General features: G+C 30.4%; 5 protein-coding genes across 7 annotated transcripts; 3 read left to right on the plus strand and 2 right to left on the minus strand.

Moving 5' to 3' along the window:
* Positions 1-1,572: 1,572 nt before the first annotated feature.
* LOC109600626 (uncharacterized) lies at positions 1,573-8,165 on the plus strand. Of its 3 annotated transcripts, XM_020016803.2 has the most exons (7): positions 1,573-1,591; positions 1,738-1,971; positions 2,032-2,231; positions 4,395-4,557; positions 5,191-5,374; positions 5,625-5,780; positions 5,900-8,165. In XM_020016803.2, exons 3-7 carry the CDS (start codon positions 2,156-2,158, stop codon positions 6,068-6,070), a joined length of 750 nt encoding a protein of 249 aa, XP_019872362.1. In that variant the 5' UTR covers positions 1,573-1,591; positions 1,738-1,971; positions 2,032-2,155; the 3' UTR covers positions 6,071-8,165. The 3 variants fall into 3 exon arrangements, with proteins under 3 accessions (XP_019872362.1, XP_049818264.1, XP_049818265.1); XM_049962307.1 differs by having other exon boundaries at positions 1,586-1,971; XM_049962308.1 differs by lacking the exons at positions 1,573-1,591; positions 1,738-1,971; positions 2,032-2,231 and adding an exon at positions 4,215-4,312.
* LOC109600637 (uncharacterized) lies at positions 5,992-9,478 on the minus strand. The gene is made up of 4 exons (XM_020016815.2): positions 9,074-9,478; positions 8,593-9,022; positions 8,250-8,352; positions 5,992-6,107 (listed from the first exon to the last, which is right to left on the minus strand). The coding sequence occupies exons 1-4, from the start codon at positions 9,186-9,188 to the stop codon at positions 6,078-6,080; spliced, it is 678 nt and encodes a 225-aa protein (XP_019872374.1). The 5' UTR covers positions 9,189-9,478; the 3' UTR covers positions 5,992-6,077.
* Positions 9,479-9,573: 95 nt separating this feature from the next.
* LOC109600506 (DNA topoisomerase 3-alpha) lies at positions 9,574-14,364 on the plus strand. The gene is made up of 16 exons (XM_020016671.2): positions 9,574-9,848; positions 9,903-10,112; positions 10,162-10,414; positions 10,468-10,638; positions 10,694-10,869; positions 10,930-11,175; positions 11,235-11,519; positions 12,147-12,337; positions 12,398-12,700; positions 12,845-12,965; positions 13,017-13,161; positions 13,215-13,283; positions 13,338-13,673; positions 13,726-13,967; positions 14,024-14,210; positions 14,287-14,364. The coding sequence occupies exons 1-16, from the start codon at positions 9,696-9,698 to the stop codon at positions 14,316-14,318; spliced, it is 3,120 nt and encodes a 1,039-aa protein (XP_019872230.2). The 5' UTR covers positions 9,574-9,695; the 3' UTR covers positions 14,319-14,364.
* On the minus strand, positions 14,306-15,113 carry LOC109600497 (protein chibby homolog 1). The gene is made up of 3 exons (XM_020016660.2): positions 14,910-15,113; positions 14,498-14,613; positions 14,306-14,442 (listed from the first exon to the last, which is right to left on the minus strand). The coding sequence occupies exons 1-3, from the start codon at positions 15,073-15,075 to the stop codon at positions 14,362-14,364; spliced, it is 363 nt and encodes a 120-aa protein (XP_019872219.1). The 5' UTR covers positions 15,076-15,113; the 3' UTR covers positions 14,306-14,361.
* Positions 15,114-15,278: 165 nt separating this feature from the next.
* On the plus strand, positions 15,279-16,849 carry LOC109600518 (developmentally-regulated GTP-binding protein 2). Its single transcript, XM_020016679.2, has 5 exons — positions 15,279-15,439; positions 15,491-15,651; positions 15,702-16,016; positions 16,093-16,358; positions 16,422-16,849. The coding sequence occupies exons 1-5, from the start codon at positions 15,376-15,378 to the stop codon at positions 16,708-16,710; spliced, it is 1,095 nt and encodes a 364-aa protein (XP_019872238.1). The 5' UTR covers positions 15,279-15,375; the 3' UTR covers positions 16,711-16,849.
* The last annotated feature ends 46 nt before the right edge of the window (positions 16,850-16,895 follow it).

The following is a 16,895-nucleotide window of genomic DNA, read 5'->3' on the forward strand; positions in this document are numbered from 1 at the left end:
TTAATTTATTTATTTTTTTTTTTTTTCAAATAACCGACCATTCAAAAATATTTGAAATGTTACAGTTTAAAATCAGACTAAAAAATATTTTTGTTTATTTTCACAAAATTTTAGAATAATTAAAAAACATCATATATTTTTCAAATTCAAACATTATTAAATATTTATGGACTTATTATATTTTAAACATAATCAATCATTCTCATGCATAAAAATCCATGCAATTATCGTTCACATATGGTTCCATTATATCTCTACGATCTATTTTACCAGTACTCTTCGTCAAAATTATGGAGGATAATTAATATATTTTTGTGCAATCTTTAGTCCTGTTTGAATATTCTTGATACATTTTTGATTCTTGCATGTTTTGTATGTGCAATTGAGTGCATTGTTTCTTATTTGTTAATAACATTTTAAATTTTTAGAGACATCCTCAATATTTCTGGTGTGCAATGATTCTTTTTTCCCTCTGAAAGTGAATTATTTAATAAAATAATATAAATCCTACTAAGAATAAATTCTTATTGTTACGAGTATTTAATTCAAATTTTGTCCAGACAGTATAAAAAATATATTTTAATATTCTATACTTTTTTGCTTTTTTTGTTACAAACAAATGGAGATTTTACTCCAAACATGTAAATTAGTCTGATTTGGTTAACTATATAAATAGCGCTTCAAATATATTTACGTTTTGTGTTTTTATTTAACTATATTTTAAGAATTTATTTTTAGTATGACATATTATTTAATTAAATATATTCACATTCAGTAAGGAAAAAAAGTATTGCACTTCAGAGAAAAAGAAAATAATAAATTAACATGAAACATGAAGGTCTAAATATTACTGATATTACTAAAAACTGAATCCAAAAATGGTTTAAAACGCTTATTAACAAATATGAAACAACACACTCAATTGCAAATATAATAAGAAATTGTCCTAACAAATAAACAATTCCTTTTATTGATAAATTGGAAGTCAGTAAACGACATCCTTTCTTGTCCTCTAAGTAAATAAAATATGAATTAATTGGGTCATACAATATCAGTGTGTCTAGTAAAACAACCAGACGTCGTGTATTAAATATCTTCCAGACTTTTGGCCAAGATTACTTTGATGTAATGAATCCATGTTCAGTAGAACAACATCAGATGGTTAAAATACATTTGTCGTCCTTCTAATAAAAATTTGAATTCCAGATAATTGCTTAAATTACGAAGCAGTTTTTATTAAAATAAAGGTAGATAAAGGTGTTTTCAATTATTCCAGTAATTCCAATATTCAATTAAATTTACGAATAAATATACAAATACATAATTAACCAATGCATATTTATATCACTCCAATTAATGTTACACATGGACATAAAACGAAATAATAATAATATAATTGCGAAGGTTACTTGGATCCTTTAACAAAAAATAAAAATAAAAAATTCGATTTAAAATAGAATGCCTCTTATATAAAATTATTATTTTATTTAGACAAAACACGAACACAAACAAATGATCGTCCCAAAAGTAGTAGTACCAGCTAAACCACCATAAATCCTGAAGGCTAGCTAGTTTTTTCGCTCACTTATAGGTGAGATATGTGAAAATCCACTTTCACCAACATTTTCACCGTTTCATGCGGCTAAATCGTCCCACCCTCCATCAAATTCCATCACACGTTTAAAAAAAGTATATTTGCATAAAAAGAATTCTTAATAATTGCAGTTGTTTGTCTAGACGCCTTCTATGATTCGGCATGAGTCACACGCAGAGACGTCTCGAGTCCCAGAATCCGTGGCGTCGCGCAGCGGTTCCAAACATGTTCGACCTCCCTTTGTTTACCTCCGTGTGACTGAGACAGCTTTATCCGTGCCGCTGATCGAGAGATGTACACAAAACATTGCCGTTTTTGCCAATATCAGTTTGTTGTGTCCTGTTAAATAGTGCGAGACTTTTATTGAGACCAGCGAGGTTTGTAACACGCTGCGATACATTAACGATTTTGCATGTTGTGTATGATTTTATTTTTAGATACTTAAAATATTGATTATCCAGCCGAGATGTGTGATTTTCCGACGTTCAAATAAATGGAAACATTGCAAATGTGTTGTTAGGATTGTAGGATGCTGAGAATTAACTGAGCAAAATTTTACACATGCATTTTTGGATTGACAAAAGGAGCCAAGGATGTGGATTTAACGGAAGATATTTAGTGCCACCATCCCTATCTGGTAATTTTAAAAACTCTTATTTAATTTTACTAAATATTATCATGCGAATAATATAATTAAAGGGGCGTAATTTATTAAATTAAATATGTATAAATGTACAGATAGCCTTCCTTAGGACGACATAAACAATCAAAAGAGACTTCAATATTATGTTAATTCAAGACTATTTTAAAATGTGCCAGTTTTAAATTTCTTTCAGTGCAAAATGCACAAAAATGTAATTATATAGAATATTATACTATTATACTATGTCAATTTTTGACTCAAATTGGTTTAAACATCAAAGTTTTTAAAAATTCATATTTCTTTATTTTGAAAAACAACTTAAAAATATAGGTTAGGTGATACTTTACATTTTAATATCTACAATATTATTATTACATTATTATATTATTGTAGTATTTGTAATAATTATATTTTAAAAATTAGATATTTCAAGTAGAGTACAACTTTACAAAGAAAATCTACAAATCTAATTAAGTCCAAATACACTAATTTGTATATTTCTTCTTAAGAGCAAATAACTACACAAAAAATCTAATAAGAATTAAATACACCTATTATTATGAGCCTGAACTTTTTACAATAAAATATAATAAAGGTATCTAATAATTATTATTAGAAGTAATTTATATTTGTAATAATTATATTTAAAAAGAAATAAAATTTCAAGTGTATAATACAACAACAAAGAAAATTCACAAATCTAATAATGTCTAAATATACTAATTTATAGTTTTCTCATTCAAACTATATTTCTAAAATAAACATAAATAGTGTATATTGCTTCAGTTTGTAAAGTGCAATGATGGTGAAAATTTAATGAAATTATTAGACATTGAAGAACGAATTAAAAATAAATCTAAATTAATATAATATTCAATTTTAAAAATTAAATTTTCCTAATTAATACTTGTGATTGTTAACCAAATAACTACACAAAAAATCTAACAAAAATTAAATATATCTTTTTATAGTCCTTGGTTTTAGAAACTTTCATAATGTGCTTGAACTTTGTAAAATAAAATAAAATATAATAAAGGTAGTGTAGTATGTACTTACAATTTAAAATATATGACAGAAATAGAAATCTTAAATTAACTTAACAAAAACAGAATAATAAATGTGTATTTGTAAAAGTCGTTAATAAAAATATTGATTTAACAAAAATTACAGGAACAATGTTATCGACCTGAAAAATTTAAAACTAATATTTTTCAGACAGTTCGTTTATTTTTCATCTATGTATACACACGTGTTTTATTGTTTGTTCTGAAGCGTTTATATATGAATTCTTTCAACTTAATTCGAATAGTTGTTGTTCGTACTTTTGACGCGAACAATTCAGCTGATGTTTTTTTGCATGGAATTACTCTATTTTCCATTCTTTCATTCTATATAGTCTGGTAAGTTTTATATTTATTGCAATTTTAATTTTTTTACTTGATCTGTGGGTGTAGACAAGTCTAGTATTGTCTAGTTAGAAAAAAAGTTTTAAATTCCTTTGAAAGACTTGAGTAATGAGAAATGAGTTATGAGAAATTTAAAAAATTAATAAATTTTCCCAAACGAAATATGTTAACTTAAATAGTTTATTTTACTGAATACATAGTTGATACGTATTCTTATTATAATAATTTTCTATATAAACCAACTAATTAATCGTTTCGTATGAATTTACATTAATATTATATTATTTATTAATTACTGACTTCTTGACCAAAGAATATATAATTTTACCTAAAATTAAACGATTAAAGTAATAACGCTTCTATGAAAAGTCATTATAGATTTTAGTTACTTACGACGTTGAATGAATCATTCACGACGTCAACCATTTCGTACCCACACATCACAGACCACACATAAGTACGGATGAAGTGCAATATATATAATTATTGAGCCCTTACACACAGAACAATAAGGTTCCTAGTATCAATTTGTAACGCTTATAATAAAACTACATAAAACTGTATAAATTATGAAGGATATAACTTATATTTATAAAGACTTTTGCTCTGCTGTTATTAAGTGAAATTTCATTTGAAAAAGGTTTCAAAACTATTAAAACACAAGATAAGGTATAAACTGAGCAAAAAAAATAAATCAAAGTGATTATTAATTGTATAATAGTGGTGTTAAGTTTGCCATTAATTGTTTTAGGGTGCGGTAGACATCAGAGAGTGTTGTGTTTTTATCCAAAACCGATGGTAACTCCAGTTCATCGATTTCAGTCCATCGAAAGTGTGGCAAACAATGGATTGCGTTCGACAAGAGCCCCAGTCTACTCACCCAGGTTGCCCTATCCACAACCAAACCACTGCAAGTTAGTATCACGATCCAATAATTAAATTATTTCCTCTAAAATGATAGATTTGTGGTAAATAAATATGACATTGATAAACGCGATAAAAACTAACAAACTCAATTTTCACGACAAAAACAAATTTTAATCATATGCAGCACTATCTAAAATTACACACTGACTAATAAGCTTTTTATTAACTGCAATTAACCTTTATTTATTATGGTATTAGATACATTTTGATGTGGAAAACAAAAGGATTTTTGTATGAAACCTCACGCAACCGTATTCGAGATCCGATCAAAAGATAACGGATTCGCAGTTACACAAGTTGATTAAAAAAATATCGTAATTAACGCCGGATAAAGTACCCAGTTACGTTATTAACCGGACACAAATTGATAAGCAATGGATAGATTCCTTATTCGGTACGTTATATAAATTCTTCTATTTGGGGCTTGATTTCTGTTGTGCTATACATTTTCTGGTTTTTATTAATGCCACATCGTTGCAAATAGTCGTGCAAACTATGTATTTATTTACTTACTGATGTCAGATTTGCATATGTAGTTTATTTTTGATACGATAATAAAACAAATATTCAAATTACGTGTTTAATTTTAATAATTAATTAATAATATTGGTGTGTTTCAGTGGATCGACAAGTAACGTTCGATCCCCAAACGTCGGCAGATCGTTGGAAATGATCACTAACCAGAACCAGACTACGACGCCGAGACGGCTGCGCAGGCCGACTAGCAAATATAAATGTGGCATGTGGATATCCTTCGCCATGTTCTTTCTCTTCTTTGCCGGCTTCAAGTATTACATGAATGGTGTAAGTATCGTCATGCAAAATCATCTTTTGATAAAAAACAGTCAATTCGTTGAGTTGGAATGAACCCCAATAAAGTGTTTCTTTTTAAAATGTGATAAATAACAAATCGTTTTTTCTTTACTTTTTATTTTATAACAATGTTACTAGACTATTTTTACTTTATTACAATCACATTTTATATTGTAACACTAAGATAAGTTTTTCTGAAATAATAACACTGATTGAAACTGATTGAAAATTAAACTTTCAGCAGGTAAACATCGGTGTAGAAGCGGTGGTGTTTTGTTTGTTTTTGGTCCTCTTGCTGGTTGTAGGAGGATTTATATCATTGTTCGAAGCGATCTCAAAATGTTCAACGACAGATTCGCCGCCGGGTGATCTAACTTCTAGCCAGCCCGAAGAACAGGTAACTTATTATTTAGTATCAGTATTAGATAGTACCCTATACACAACGTAATTAGTTAGCTAACAATTAAAATTATCAGTTCCAATTACATATGTGTATTTTTACAAATTTTAATTTAGACTTCGTCGGAAGATGCCAATAATCCGCAGGGCAACGGGTCGTCGAATGCGTCGGAGCTGCCGCCACCTCCTTATCACATAGCCGTGATGCTGTCGCCACAAAACGAGCTGGAAACTATCCAAGTGATCAGGGATTCGCCGCCGCCGTCGTATGAAAAGGCCGTCACTTAAGTATCCTTTACCAATTGGCTGTCTGTTGTTGCGTTATCTAATTTTCGAAGCACGAAACGAGATCAAATTAAGCGTTGTTCGTTGCGGTGTTAATTGTTGGGTAGTTGATAGTAAAAAGAATAAAAGATTGAAGAATCACTGGTTAACGTTACAGTTAAAACTGTTGAACAGTTAAAATATAATTATTATCTTAACTTAATACTTATTTATATAATAATGTTGATACTTATATCAGCATTTTATTGTATTTTATTTAAAAAAACATATTTAATGATTATTTTTAATTCACAAATAAGTTTTATTTTAATTTTATGGACTGAATAATAATTAAGTTTGTTTGTTTCATTTGAAGTTGTAAGAACAAAACTCATTTTAGGTGGGAGGTATTCTACTAATAATACAAAAACAGCACGTTTAGTTTAATAAAATAACTCTTACCTAAAGTTGAATCTAGTCATACGTATTAAATAATTGAGGCAACGTTCAACGCTTTTTTTCGAACACGAAATTAATGATACGACGTTTCCAGTTTCTTCCAGTAGTTGAACATTTCTATTATTGCTTAAATAAAATTGATATTATTTAAAATTAAAAACTTTTGATATGTGTATTTCAATTTAATCTTGACCATTTTAAGGTCCACTATAATAAACAAATTTATCGCTAAAAATCTATATTGGACAGTATGGACTGATTATATTTATAAACGTAAACGTTGGTGATCCCCGAAAGAATTATTTTTAATAACGACTGATTTAAAATGTTTAAATGGATTATAGCAATTTCCGTTTAATGTACATTCCTAATAAAACCATTCTCATTTTATTGTGTACATACATTTTTGTTTCGAGCTTTCCGTGAGTGTATTTAATTTTAAATTTTTACTCATATACTGTAGGTATTATAACAATGAGAACAGCTTTTACCTTCATAAAAAGTTAATAGTATGAGCATTTGCCTATTTTTTAGTATCTACATATATCAGTGGTGTGCCCTTCCCGAAAAATTTGTAATATTCTGAAACAGGGATTTTGAAAATTACTGAATTTATGTGTAATCAAATGCCAAAAACGATTTTATATCTTGAAACCAGGAGAAGTTTTTTATGATATCCGTCTATTTATACAGTCATATATCTTTACATATAGATTTATCGCATAATTTTATATATAGAGTACGTATTAGTTGATTTAATACCAAAGGAAATTTATTCCTGACCAAAAGTAAGTGTTAAACCAACTGAGATGCGGGCGTCGTCATTAAACTGTATCTATAAACATTATTGCAACAGTCATGTTGCATTTTACAATTTGTTTAATGATGATAAACGTATATTAATGTAATGTGCCATAAAAAATATTCAGAACAATACTGAGTGGGTGAAATATTGCAATTTCAAAGTTGACATATGTTTTAACAAAAACATTCCAGAACTGCTTATGGTCTCACAAAAATATTCTGTGTCTTATTACTGCCGAGTGTAAACACAATCAGCTGTTTTTAGTGATTCAGTACACAGTGTAAACAATTTTAGTGTCTGTTAGTGACAGACTTTTACATACGCACACCGTTTCCCGTTGTATAATCAGTATTGTTCTAGAGGTCCCGACTACACATTTTTACATAATTTTTATAAAGGATATTTTGTAATGTACAATTTTTACGGTAGCAACTCTGATGTAAAGGTGAAAAACTGTATGTTTCGCCTCCATGATAATGATATACATATTTTTTTATATTTGTTGTTTTAGTAATTTTGTAAAATCGACAAGGACAGAACCTACATATTTTTGTTATATGACAGATATCTGAAGAAACTGTGGCCAAAGAACAACAAAGAGTTATTCTGTCCTTTTTCTATTTTCCATAAACCAGAAACTTAATTTGTAATTAATAGTGTAGCTTTAAAATTTGTGATAATTTTCTTAGTTTTTTAATTAAGTGCAATATGTTTGTAAGACAATCATTATTGTTTCTTCGATATGTTTTTATATTCTCCTTCATTTTAAGTTTTGTAAATTATTTTGTTTTTGAATGTGTAATGAGATATATTTCAATATTTGTACTACATACGTTAAATAAAGGGTTTAAATCATTTTGCAACTCATTCTTATCCTTATTCTATTATTGATCGTTATAGTTTTACAAGGCATGTTAAAAAATAGTGATTCTCTCGTACCGTACTATGCGCTGTGTGTAGTGCGCATTCACGCTGACCTTTCCTGCTCGTATCAGTGTTCCTTTTCCAACGTCCCTCGTAAAACTGTATCGATCTGTACATCCTACAATGGGAAAATACAATTAATTGAGTTTATTCACAGGTTATAAATACATATCTTTTATTACAATCACATTTATTAAATATTACAAACACCTTATACAAAAATAAACATTTAATAAATAACAATAAATGCACAACATTTAGATTATTACAGTTACTTTAAATTAACTTTGCTAAAATATGATAGGTTATAGTAAAGAATACAAAATATAAAACTACATCCTTCATCAATTTCACAAACCTAGCAAACATACGTAAATATGTATGAATAAATTTACTTCTGGTGCCTGCTAATATAAATCTCTGAAAATTTGAAACAGTAGGTGGAGGGCTGTATATCACTTCAATTAATTCATAGCCTAATAATGGAATAAATATCTTATTTAGGTATAATGATTCTACATCAAAAGATAATAGATGTTGATATTTTAATAACATCGCTAAGAAAATACTGTAAGACACTGCTATAAATGATATTACATGTATTCTATATACTACTAAAAAACTTCCAATGTTTTTAATATCATTTATAGTCTGAGTTTCAGTAGTTTGATGTTCATGAACAATTGGCTCGGCAGGTTCACATTGAGGTGGTAGTGTATAGTGTGAAGTAACACTAGTTTCACTGAGAATATTATTAAGAACATTGTTTGATGGCTTAAAACTCAAACCTAAAACAGATCAGTGTTTTATAATTATATGATTGTAATATTATAAGTTACCCTCAATACTAATATCCGGTTTTTGTTCAACTCCAGTTATTTTTTTTAAACGACTCTCGGAATTCTCTAAAATCTTTTTTATCCTCGCTTCTCTTCTCGCTGCTGCATCTGCCATAATTTTGAGTTTGTGGTTATATTTAGATCATTGACCAAATTTGCCAAAAAAAATACAATCTGATTAGATTTTTTCTACCGGAATCACAATTTACTTGTTGTTGTTACAATTAAGACAACAAAATTATTTTATTAGAAATTTTATCTTCAGAAAGGTTATATTTTGTGACGATCTACAATTTTGACATTTCACTATTTTCGTATTTTTTTGATTATTTAATCTAAAATAGTTATAATGAACCGTAGATTTAGTTCCACTGTTTATGTTATATGGTCTATTTTCCATTCCGGACCGAAAATTTTAAATGAAAATTTGTTATTTTATTGCATACAAAAAATATATTTACTAAACATAATAACTTATTAACAATAATAAGAACAATTAACACTTTTATTATTAAAATATTAAAATAAACATAACCTGTTTCTTCATAATAACAAAAAACCTAACCAAACTTAACCTTTGGCGGGAGAAAATTATTCAATATTCATCGAATGATCAAGTTTCATGGGAGTTATCCGTTTCAAAAACATCCTCAATGTTTTTATCAGAAACTATTGTGCAAAAGATCAGATAATGCCAAAATATTTAAATGTGGCCGAGAAAAATGATGCCGCGAAAAATATCGCAGCAATATTATCCAAAGGAAACTCAAGCAGGGTACGTGTAGAATTTGACAAATTTTGATATAAACTCAATTTTTTATCATTTTAGAGAGAGGGAAAGTCCCCATACAATAAAATATATGAATTTGAATGCAATGTTCTTGGACAACAGTCTCGGATGGTTATGACATCAGTTTCAGGACATCTTCTGAATTATGCATTTACACCACATTTTAAAAGTTGGTTGGGATGCAATCCTGTTTCCCTTTTTGAAGCTCCTATTATTAAAATTTGTCCTCCAGATTATGAAAAAATAAAGGTAATTAAACAAACTTTTCAAACTTGTAAATGAATACTAAGTGTTACAGGCAACCTTAGAGAGAGAAATTAGAGGTTGTAATGGTTTAATAATATGGACTGATTGTGATAGAGAAGGAGAAAACATTGGTTTTGAAATTATAAAGGTTTGTTCTGATGTTATACCAAATTTAAGAATATATAGAGCCAAATTCTCTGAGATAACTGGTCCCTCTGTGTTCAGAGCTTTACAAAATTTAGGTCAGCCAGATAAAAATGTTAGCGATGCAGTGGATGTGAGACAAGAACTTGATTTAAGGACTGGTGAGTAATTAATTGGTGTAAAAATTGATTATTTAAGAGTTAATTTCTTCTAGGTGCTGCATTTACTAGATTGCAAACTTTAAGACTTCAAAAAGTTTTTCCTGCCAAATTGGCTGATAAGTTAATCAGTTATGGATCTTGCCAGTTTCCTACTTTGGGCTTTGTTGTTGATAGATACCAGCAGATTGAAAAATTTATTCCTGAAAACTTTTGGAAAATAAAAAGTGATTGTTTTGTTTTAATTTTTATTATTGTGTACACAATATAAAATTTTTTTAGTGAGCCACACTGTTAAAGAATTAACAACGGATTTTACTTGGAAAAGAGATAGATTATTTGACAAAAACAGTGTTGAAGCAATTTTAGATATTTGCAAGGAAAACTCTCAGGCCAAAGTGGAGAGTGTTGAAAGCAAACCAAAAAGTAAATGGAGACCAGTTCCTCTAGATACTGTGGTAAGTCATTCAAATAAAGAATTTTACTATAAATTATCAAAATAAATTATGTTTACATAGGAAATGGAGAAAAGTGCCTCTAAGAAACTTAGAATGAATGCAAAGGAAGCAATGAAAGTGGCTGAGAAACTATACACAAAAGGTTTAATTAGTTATCCACGTACTGAAACTAATATATTTCCTAAAGAATTGAATCTCACTAATTTAGTTGAGATGCAAAGGCAGGACCACAACTGGGGTCTATTTGCGACAAGGATAATGAATGAAGGTGGACCAAATCCAAGACAGGGTAAAAAGTCAGATCAAGTAATTTATAGTATATATATATTTATTTATATTTATTATAATATTATGAATAATTTTAGGCCCATCCCCCAATACATCCAACCAAATATGCCAACAATTTATCAGGGAATGAACAAAAGCTTTATGAATTTATAGTAAGACACTTTTTAGCGTGTGTCCACAAGGATGCACAGGGTTTTGAGACGGTTGTTAATGTGGATATAGCCGACGAGAAATTTACTGCTAAAGGACTCATCATTCTAGAAAGAAATTATCTTGATGTTTATATATATGAAAAGTGGAGTGGAAAAGAAATAAACAACTACGCACAGGGTGATACTTTTATGCCCACAGTTTTAGAGATGGTAAGGAATAAATTTTAGGTATTAATAGAGTATGTTTATTTGACAGAAACATATTGTAATATAAGACGTATCATGCATACTCTGAATTAAAAATATAATAATTAGACAATTTTGTAGTCAAAAAACTGACATATATTTTAAATTTTATTTAAATGACACTATTTTAATTTTTATGGTTTTTGACTTCCTCTTCAATACAACGGCCACACCATAATTTATTCTTTAGTAAAACGCCACTAGTACTGAGAAACTCTTGACACACTTAGGACAAAGCCATTTAAAAGTTTGTCTGACACAACCTATTTTATTTGTGGAGAATTACGTCCGTAATAAAAAACGATTGAAAGAAATTATATTACAGGAGAACATGCATTTACACAAAATTATTTTATCTATATATTTCTGAGATAATACCATATTTTTCAATAATTTAATTATCAATATGTATTCAAAGATGTTTTAGAATTTGTATGTTTACAAAAAACAAAATTTTCAAAATTGTGAAAGCAAATGCCACCAAAATATGTTTTTATGATTTTTTTATGCTGAAAGTTTTTCTTTTGTTTGCTAAAACACAGACCCAGATATTACTTCATATAGTAAATTTAAATCTAAAATGAAATTTAGGCTGAAGGAACAACCTCTCCTCCAAAATTGTTAACTGAAGCTGATTTAATCGCTTTAATGGAGAAACACGGCATAGGAACCGACGCCACTCATGCCGAGCACATCGAAACCATTAAACAAAGAGAATACGTGGGGTTACATGAAAATATCTATTTTGTGCCGGGGACACTTGGTATGGGTCTTGTTGAAGGGTAAGATGCACATATATTCCGGCTAACTGGGAGCGCGTTCGTTACTTTAATTTGTTCCAGCTACAACAACATAGGATTGGAAATCTCCCTGGCCAAACCGACGCTGCGCGCCGACTTCGAAAATGATCTAAAACTGATCTGCGAGGGCAGAAAGAACGCAGAGGAAGTGCGAGTTGACCAAATACGGAAGTACAAGGAGGTCTTTCAAATGGTCGCAGAGAAGATGCGGCTCATCGATGACAGTCTGGCGGTCCGGTTAGATGACAGGCCACAAGAAGCTCCCCAAAATATCCAACAACAACAAGAGCAGCACAATGTATCAGTACTTAAATGTCCTAAATGTAATAACGATATGTATTTAAGGTTCGTATTTAACAAAATTTTTATTTTATTTATATATAGAATATTATTTTCAAAAATAAATATTAAGTAATAAAAGAATAACACTATGAATATAACGAAATTATGTTGTCTTCTTATCCATTGAGGTAATTTGAATTTTTCAAGGACTAAAAAAGATGGTCAAGGAAGATTCATTAGTTGCTCTGGATACCCCGGCTGTAAAAACGCTGTATGGCTCCCTGCCTACATCGAGAACGCAGAAGTAACTGAGGAACATTGTCCTCAGGTAACATATTAAAAAAATACCTTCACATGAAACTGATTTTTGTACTTTTAGTGCGGACCTGATACGAGGAAAATTAAATTCAAATTTAAACCTAATCCTTTCCCTGGTGAGCCAAATCCAAACACGTTGTGCATCGGCGGTTGCGACTACAACATTTGTCAAACTCTTGATGTAAATATCTCCAACGTCAGACGAGGTAAAATTAAATTATACGAAGAGAAGTCTCTTTTCCATAGATGTTTGTTGTAGATAATTCAAATCAAACAAGATCAAGTAACAGTAACCCATCTGTAACTTCCAACAGCAATAATCGACCTGGTAAAAACATAAAATTGTAAAAAAATTCTTTGAGAATAATCTTTGTTATTGTAGTCACAAACCGACCCAATAACACCATAAACAATTGGTTAAATGTTACAACAAACAGTCCCAACAATACCAGAAACAACAACAGTAGCAGGATCGAACCCACACAGTCAAGAAACACAGGTAGTTCTTCAAACAATGCAAATAGAAATAGAAACTGGGTCTCCAGTGATTTTCCAAGCACTTCATCTGGAAACCGGTCATCATTAGATCTCATGGCTGGTCCGTCGAGTCGACCAACGAATAGTTTCACCAACGACGGTAACTCGGACAACGAAATTGTGTGCAACTGTAACAACCCAGCCGTACTGTTGACTGTTAGAAAGGAAGGAGCTAACAAAGGTGCATTTCTAATTATTTACTGAATAAAATTAATATTAGTATTGTGTTTCAGGGAGACAGTTTTACAAATGTGCCTCTAGCACCTGTAATTACTTTCTGTGGGATCCAAACGATTCCCAGGGTCCGTCTACATCTTTCAATAACAGCAGTCAAGATCAAGTGCCTCAGTGTAATTGTCATCTGCCGGCGGTTCAAAAGACAGTGCAAAAAGAGGGTCCTAACAAAGGCAGACAGTTTTATTGTTGTTCCAAACCTATAGGTCAAGGCTGCAAGTTTTTCCAGTGGTGCGATGAGGTTGTATAATAAAATTAAGGTTTTACTAAGACATTAATCAATAAAAAATCATTTAGGATGGTAATACAGGAGGTGGAGGTGGCGGTGGTGACGATTGGGGTGGAGGTGGAGGCGGAGGCAGAGGCAGAGGTCGAGGAAACAGTTCGTGGAAAGGTAAAACTAAAGGAAAGAACACCAAACGGTCTGCACCCTATGATGGTCAAACAAAAGCAAAAAGAAAGTGTGGGTTATGTGGTGAAGAAGGTAAATATTATTTTCTAAATATATGGTAGGACATTATATATTTAAATAATATTAATATATATTTTATTTATTACAGGTCACATGAGAAACAAATGTCCAAATGCATAGTTTATATTTTAAGTATAAAATACAAAAAATAAAAAAAAATAATTTATCCCTTGTGTTTTATTCCTTTTCTGAGTCGTTCCAATTCTTTTTCTTGAAGATGGCTTTCTGCAGTTGTTTGTGTCAACTAAAAAATATATAATATAATAATTTAATAGATGAGCAGAAATTATGTTACACACCATATTTAACACTGTTTCATATTTCAATCTCAACAGATTATTTTCTTCATTTAATTCTTGTACTCTTTTTGCAAGTTTTTGGTTTGTTTTGTGGATTGTTCCATTATCTCCAGACTCTAAAATTACCAATATAATTATTTATTTTTAAGAAACATTTAACCTGGTGTACCTGGTGTTAAAAAAACTGTCACAAATTTTAAATAGATGGTATATCCTAAAATATGATAAAGGGAGAAAGTAATAGTTCTGGATACCTCCAAAACCGTTTATTTTCGAACCCATGGTTATTAATGTATTTCATTATAGTATACACTAAACCTTTAAAGATTGTGACACATCTTTTAACACTCCGTATTTTAAGAAAAAAATGAAATTAACTATTTTTGAGTAATAGCAATAAATACACATATACCTAATTTCCAATCTCCATTTTTGAAGACCAATTCCTGGTTATCCAGCGAAAGGAGGACTTTTCCAGTCTCTGTAACAAGTGGTTCCAAAGTTTCATTTGGTATACAACTTGTATTTTTTCTAAGAGGGGTTTTCTTAGGAGAAAACTTGCTGCTAAAAAATTGCATTGTTGATTACCACGGTTGTCATGACGACCACTGACATTCTATTGTTTTTTTAGCGCGACCCCTACGTCAAGTGGTTGTTCAAATTGAAACAAATTCATAAATATTGAGTTTAACAAAAATATATTAAACATTTAAACTGGGAGTAGTTTATTTTAAATTTTAAATCCACATTTGAATATATTTAGGGACATAATTTTAGTAAGAAAATCCCCATGATAACTACAAATGTCAAATTTGTCAGATGAACGTGCGGCGAAATCCTAGATATATATGTGTATTCTATGATAGTTCTCCGCAAAAATGGGAATTTTAGAAAAAATATCTGAAATTGAAAAAGAGATTGCGAGAACACAAAAAAATAAAGGTATTTAAAGGTTATTGTTCTCACAAGAGTTTAAGTTACATCGTATTTCAGCTACCGAGTACCATTTAGGATTGCTTAAAGCAAAATTAGCAAAATACAGATCACAACTTCTTGAACCCTCCAAAAAAGCCGGCGAAAAGGGTGAAGGATTCGATGTACTCAAAAGTGGTGACGCCAGAGTGGCCTTAATTGGCTTCCCATCTGTTGGAAAGGTAACATAAACAACAGTCGACTTTTCTCAAATTATAACCTCCACTTTCAGTCCACATTATTGTCAACACTTACAAAAACAGAGAGTGAGGCTGCTTCATATGAATTCACAACATTGACATGCATACCTGGTGTAATAGAGTATAATGGTGCTAACATCCAGTTGCTTGATTTACCTGGAATTATCGAAGGTGCTGCCCAAGGAAAGGGTAGAGGTAGGCAGGTTATAGCAGTAGCCAGGACGGCAGATTTAGTCCTCATGATGCTGGATGCCACCAAGAAAGATGTGCACAGGGACTTGCTGGAGAAAGAATTGGAGAGTGTTGGCATCAGACTAAACAAAAAGAAGCCCAATATTTACTACAAGGTTAGCTATATGTTGTTGCTGTATTTATGTATACTCTAATATATAGATTTAATTAATAACTAAACAATAACTTTAGGTCAAAAAGGGAGGCGGAATTTCGTTTAATTCAACATGTCCCCTGACGAAAATTGATGAGAAATTGGTACAAATGATCTTGCACGAATATAAAATATTCAACGCGGAAGTTTTATTCCGTGAAGATTGTACGGCCGACGAACTCATTGATGTCATCTGCGCAAATAGGGTTTACTTACCCTGCCTCTATGTCTATAATAAAATTGATCAGATTTCTATGGAAGAAGTTAATAGAATTGCACGACAGCCTAATAGTGTAGTTGTAAGGTAATACACAACATTATATATATTTCAACAAGTAAATAATTGAAATGATATGTTTTATTGCAGTTGTAATATGAAGCTGAACCTTGACTACCTCTTAAGTACTTTATGGGAATACTTAAGTTTAATAAGAGTATACACTAAAAAGCCTGGCCAACCTCCAGATTTCTCTGATGGGTTGATTTTGAGAAGAGGTGTTACAGTTGAACATGTTTGTCACGCAATTCACAGGACTCTTGCAGAGCAATTTAAATATGCCTTAGTTTGGGGTACAAGCACTAAATATTCACCTCAGAGAGTTGGAGCTCAACATTTAATGCATGATGAAGATGTTATTCAAGTCGTTAAGAAGTGATATAACTTGTGCTTTATGATCTGTTTGTAAAAATACAACTGTCAAAATCAAGGGAATTTCCATTTTTACTTGTTTATTTTTGGGATGGCGCCGTCAGTAAAATCATGTATATTTCACAATAAATAATTTTTACATAAGATTTTCATTGCTTCATTTATAATTTACATAATTATAATTCGTTTTAT

This window comes from Aethina tumida, chromosome 1 (assembly GCF_024364675.1).
Source record: "Aethina tumida isolate Nest 87 chromosome 1, icAetTumi1.1, whole genome shotgun sequence".
Taxonomy (NCBI): Eukaryota; Metazoa; Arthropoda; class Insecta; order Coleoptera; family Nitidulidae; genus Aethina; species Aethina tumida.

Coding starts and splice junctions, on each gene's coding strand:
- LOC109600626 (XM_020016803.2), top strand. CDS start 2,156: ATGCATTTTTGGATTGACAAAAGGAGCCAAGGATGTGGATTTAACGGA. Junction 2,232..4,394: donor AGTGCCACCATCCCTATCTG/GTAATTTTAAAA, acceptor TAATTGTTTTAG/GGTGCGGTAGACATCAGAGA. Junction 5,781..5,899: donor CTAGCCAGCCCGAAGAACAG/GTAACTTATTAT, acceptor ATTTTAATTTAG/ACTTCGTCGGAAGATGCCAA.
- LOC109600637 (XM_020016815.2), bottom strand. CDS start 9,188: ATGGCAGATGCAGCAGCGAGAAGAGAAGCGAGGATAAAAAAGATTTTA. Junction 9,023..9,073: donor ACCGGATATTAGTATTGAGG/GTAACTTATAAT, acceptor GATCTGTTTTAG/GTTTGAGTTTTAAGCCATCA. Junction 6,108..8,249: donor TACACACAGCGCATAGTACG/GTACGAGAGAAT, acceptor TTCGAAAATTAG/ATAACGCAACAACAGACAGC.
- LOC109600506 (XM_020016671.2), top strand. CDS start 9,696: ATGGGAGTTATCCGTTTCAAAAACATCCTCAATGTTTTTATCAGAAAC. Junction 10,639..10,693: donor AAACTTTTGGAAAATAAAAA/GTGATTGTTTTG, acceptor AAATTTTTTTAG/TGAGCCACACTGTTAAAGAA. Junction 11,520..12,146: donor TGCCCACAGTTTTAGAGATG/GTAAGGAATAAA, acceptor AATGAAATTTAG/GCTGAAGGAACAACCTCTCC.
- LOC109600497 (XM_020016660.2), bottom strand. CDS start 15,075: ATGCAATTTTTTAGCAGCAAGTTTTCTCCTAAGAAAACCCCTCTTAGA. Junction 14,614..14,909: donor AAATGGAGATTGGAAATTAG/GTATATGTGTAT, acceptor TGGTAATTTTAG/AGTCTGGAGATAATGGAACA. Junction 14,443..14,497: donor ATGAAACAGTGTTAAATATG/GTGTGTAACATA, acceptor TATATTTTTTAG/TTGACACAAACAACTGCAGA.
- LOC109600518 (XM_020016679.2), top strand. CDS start 15,376: ATGGGAATTTTAGAAAAAATATCTGAAATTGAAAAAGAGATTGCGAGA. Junction 16,017..16,092: donor AGCCCAATATTTACTACAAG/GTTAGCTATATG, acceptor CAATAACTTTAG/GTCAAAAAGGGAGGCGGAAT. Junction 16,359..16,421: donor CCTAATAGTGTAGTTGTAAG/GTAATACACAAC, acceptor GTTTTATTGCAG/TTGTAATATGAAGCTGAACC.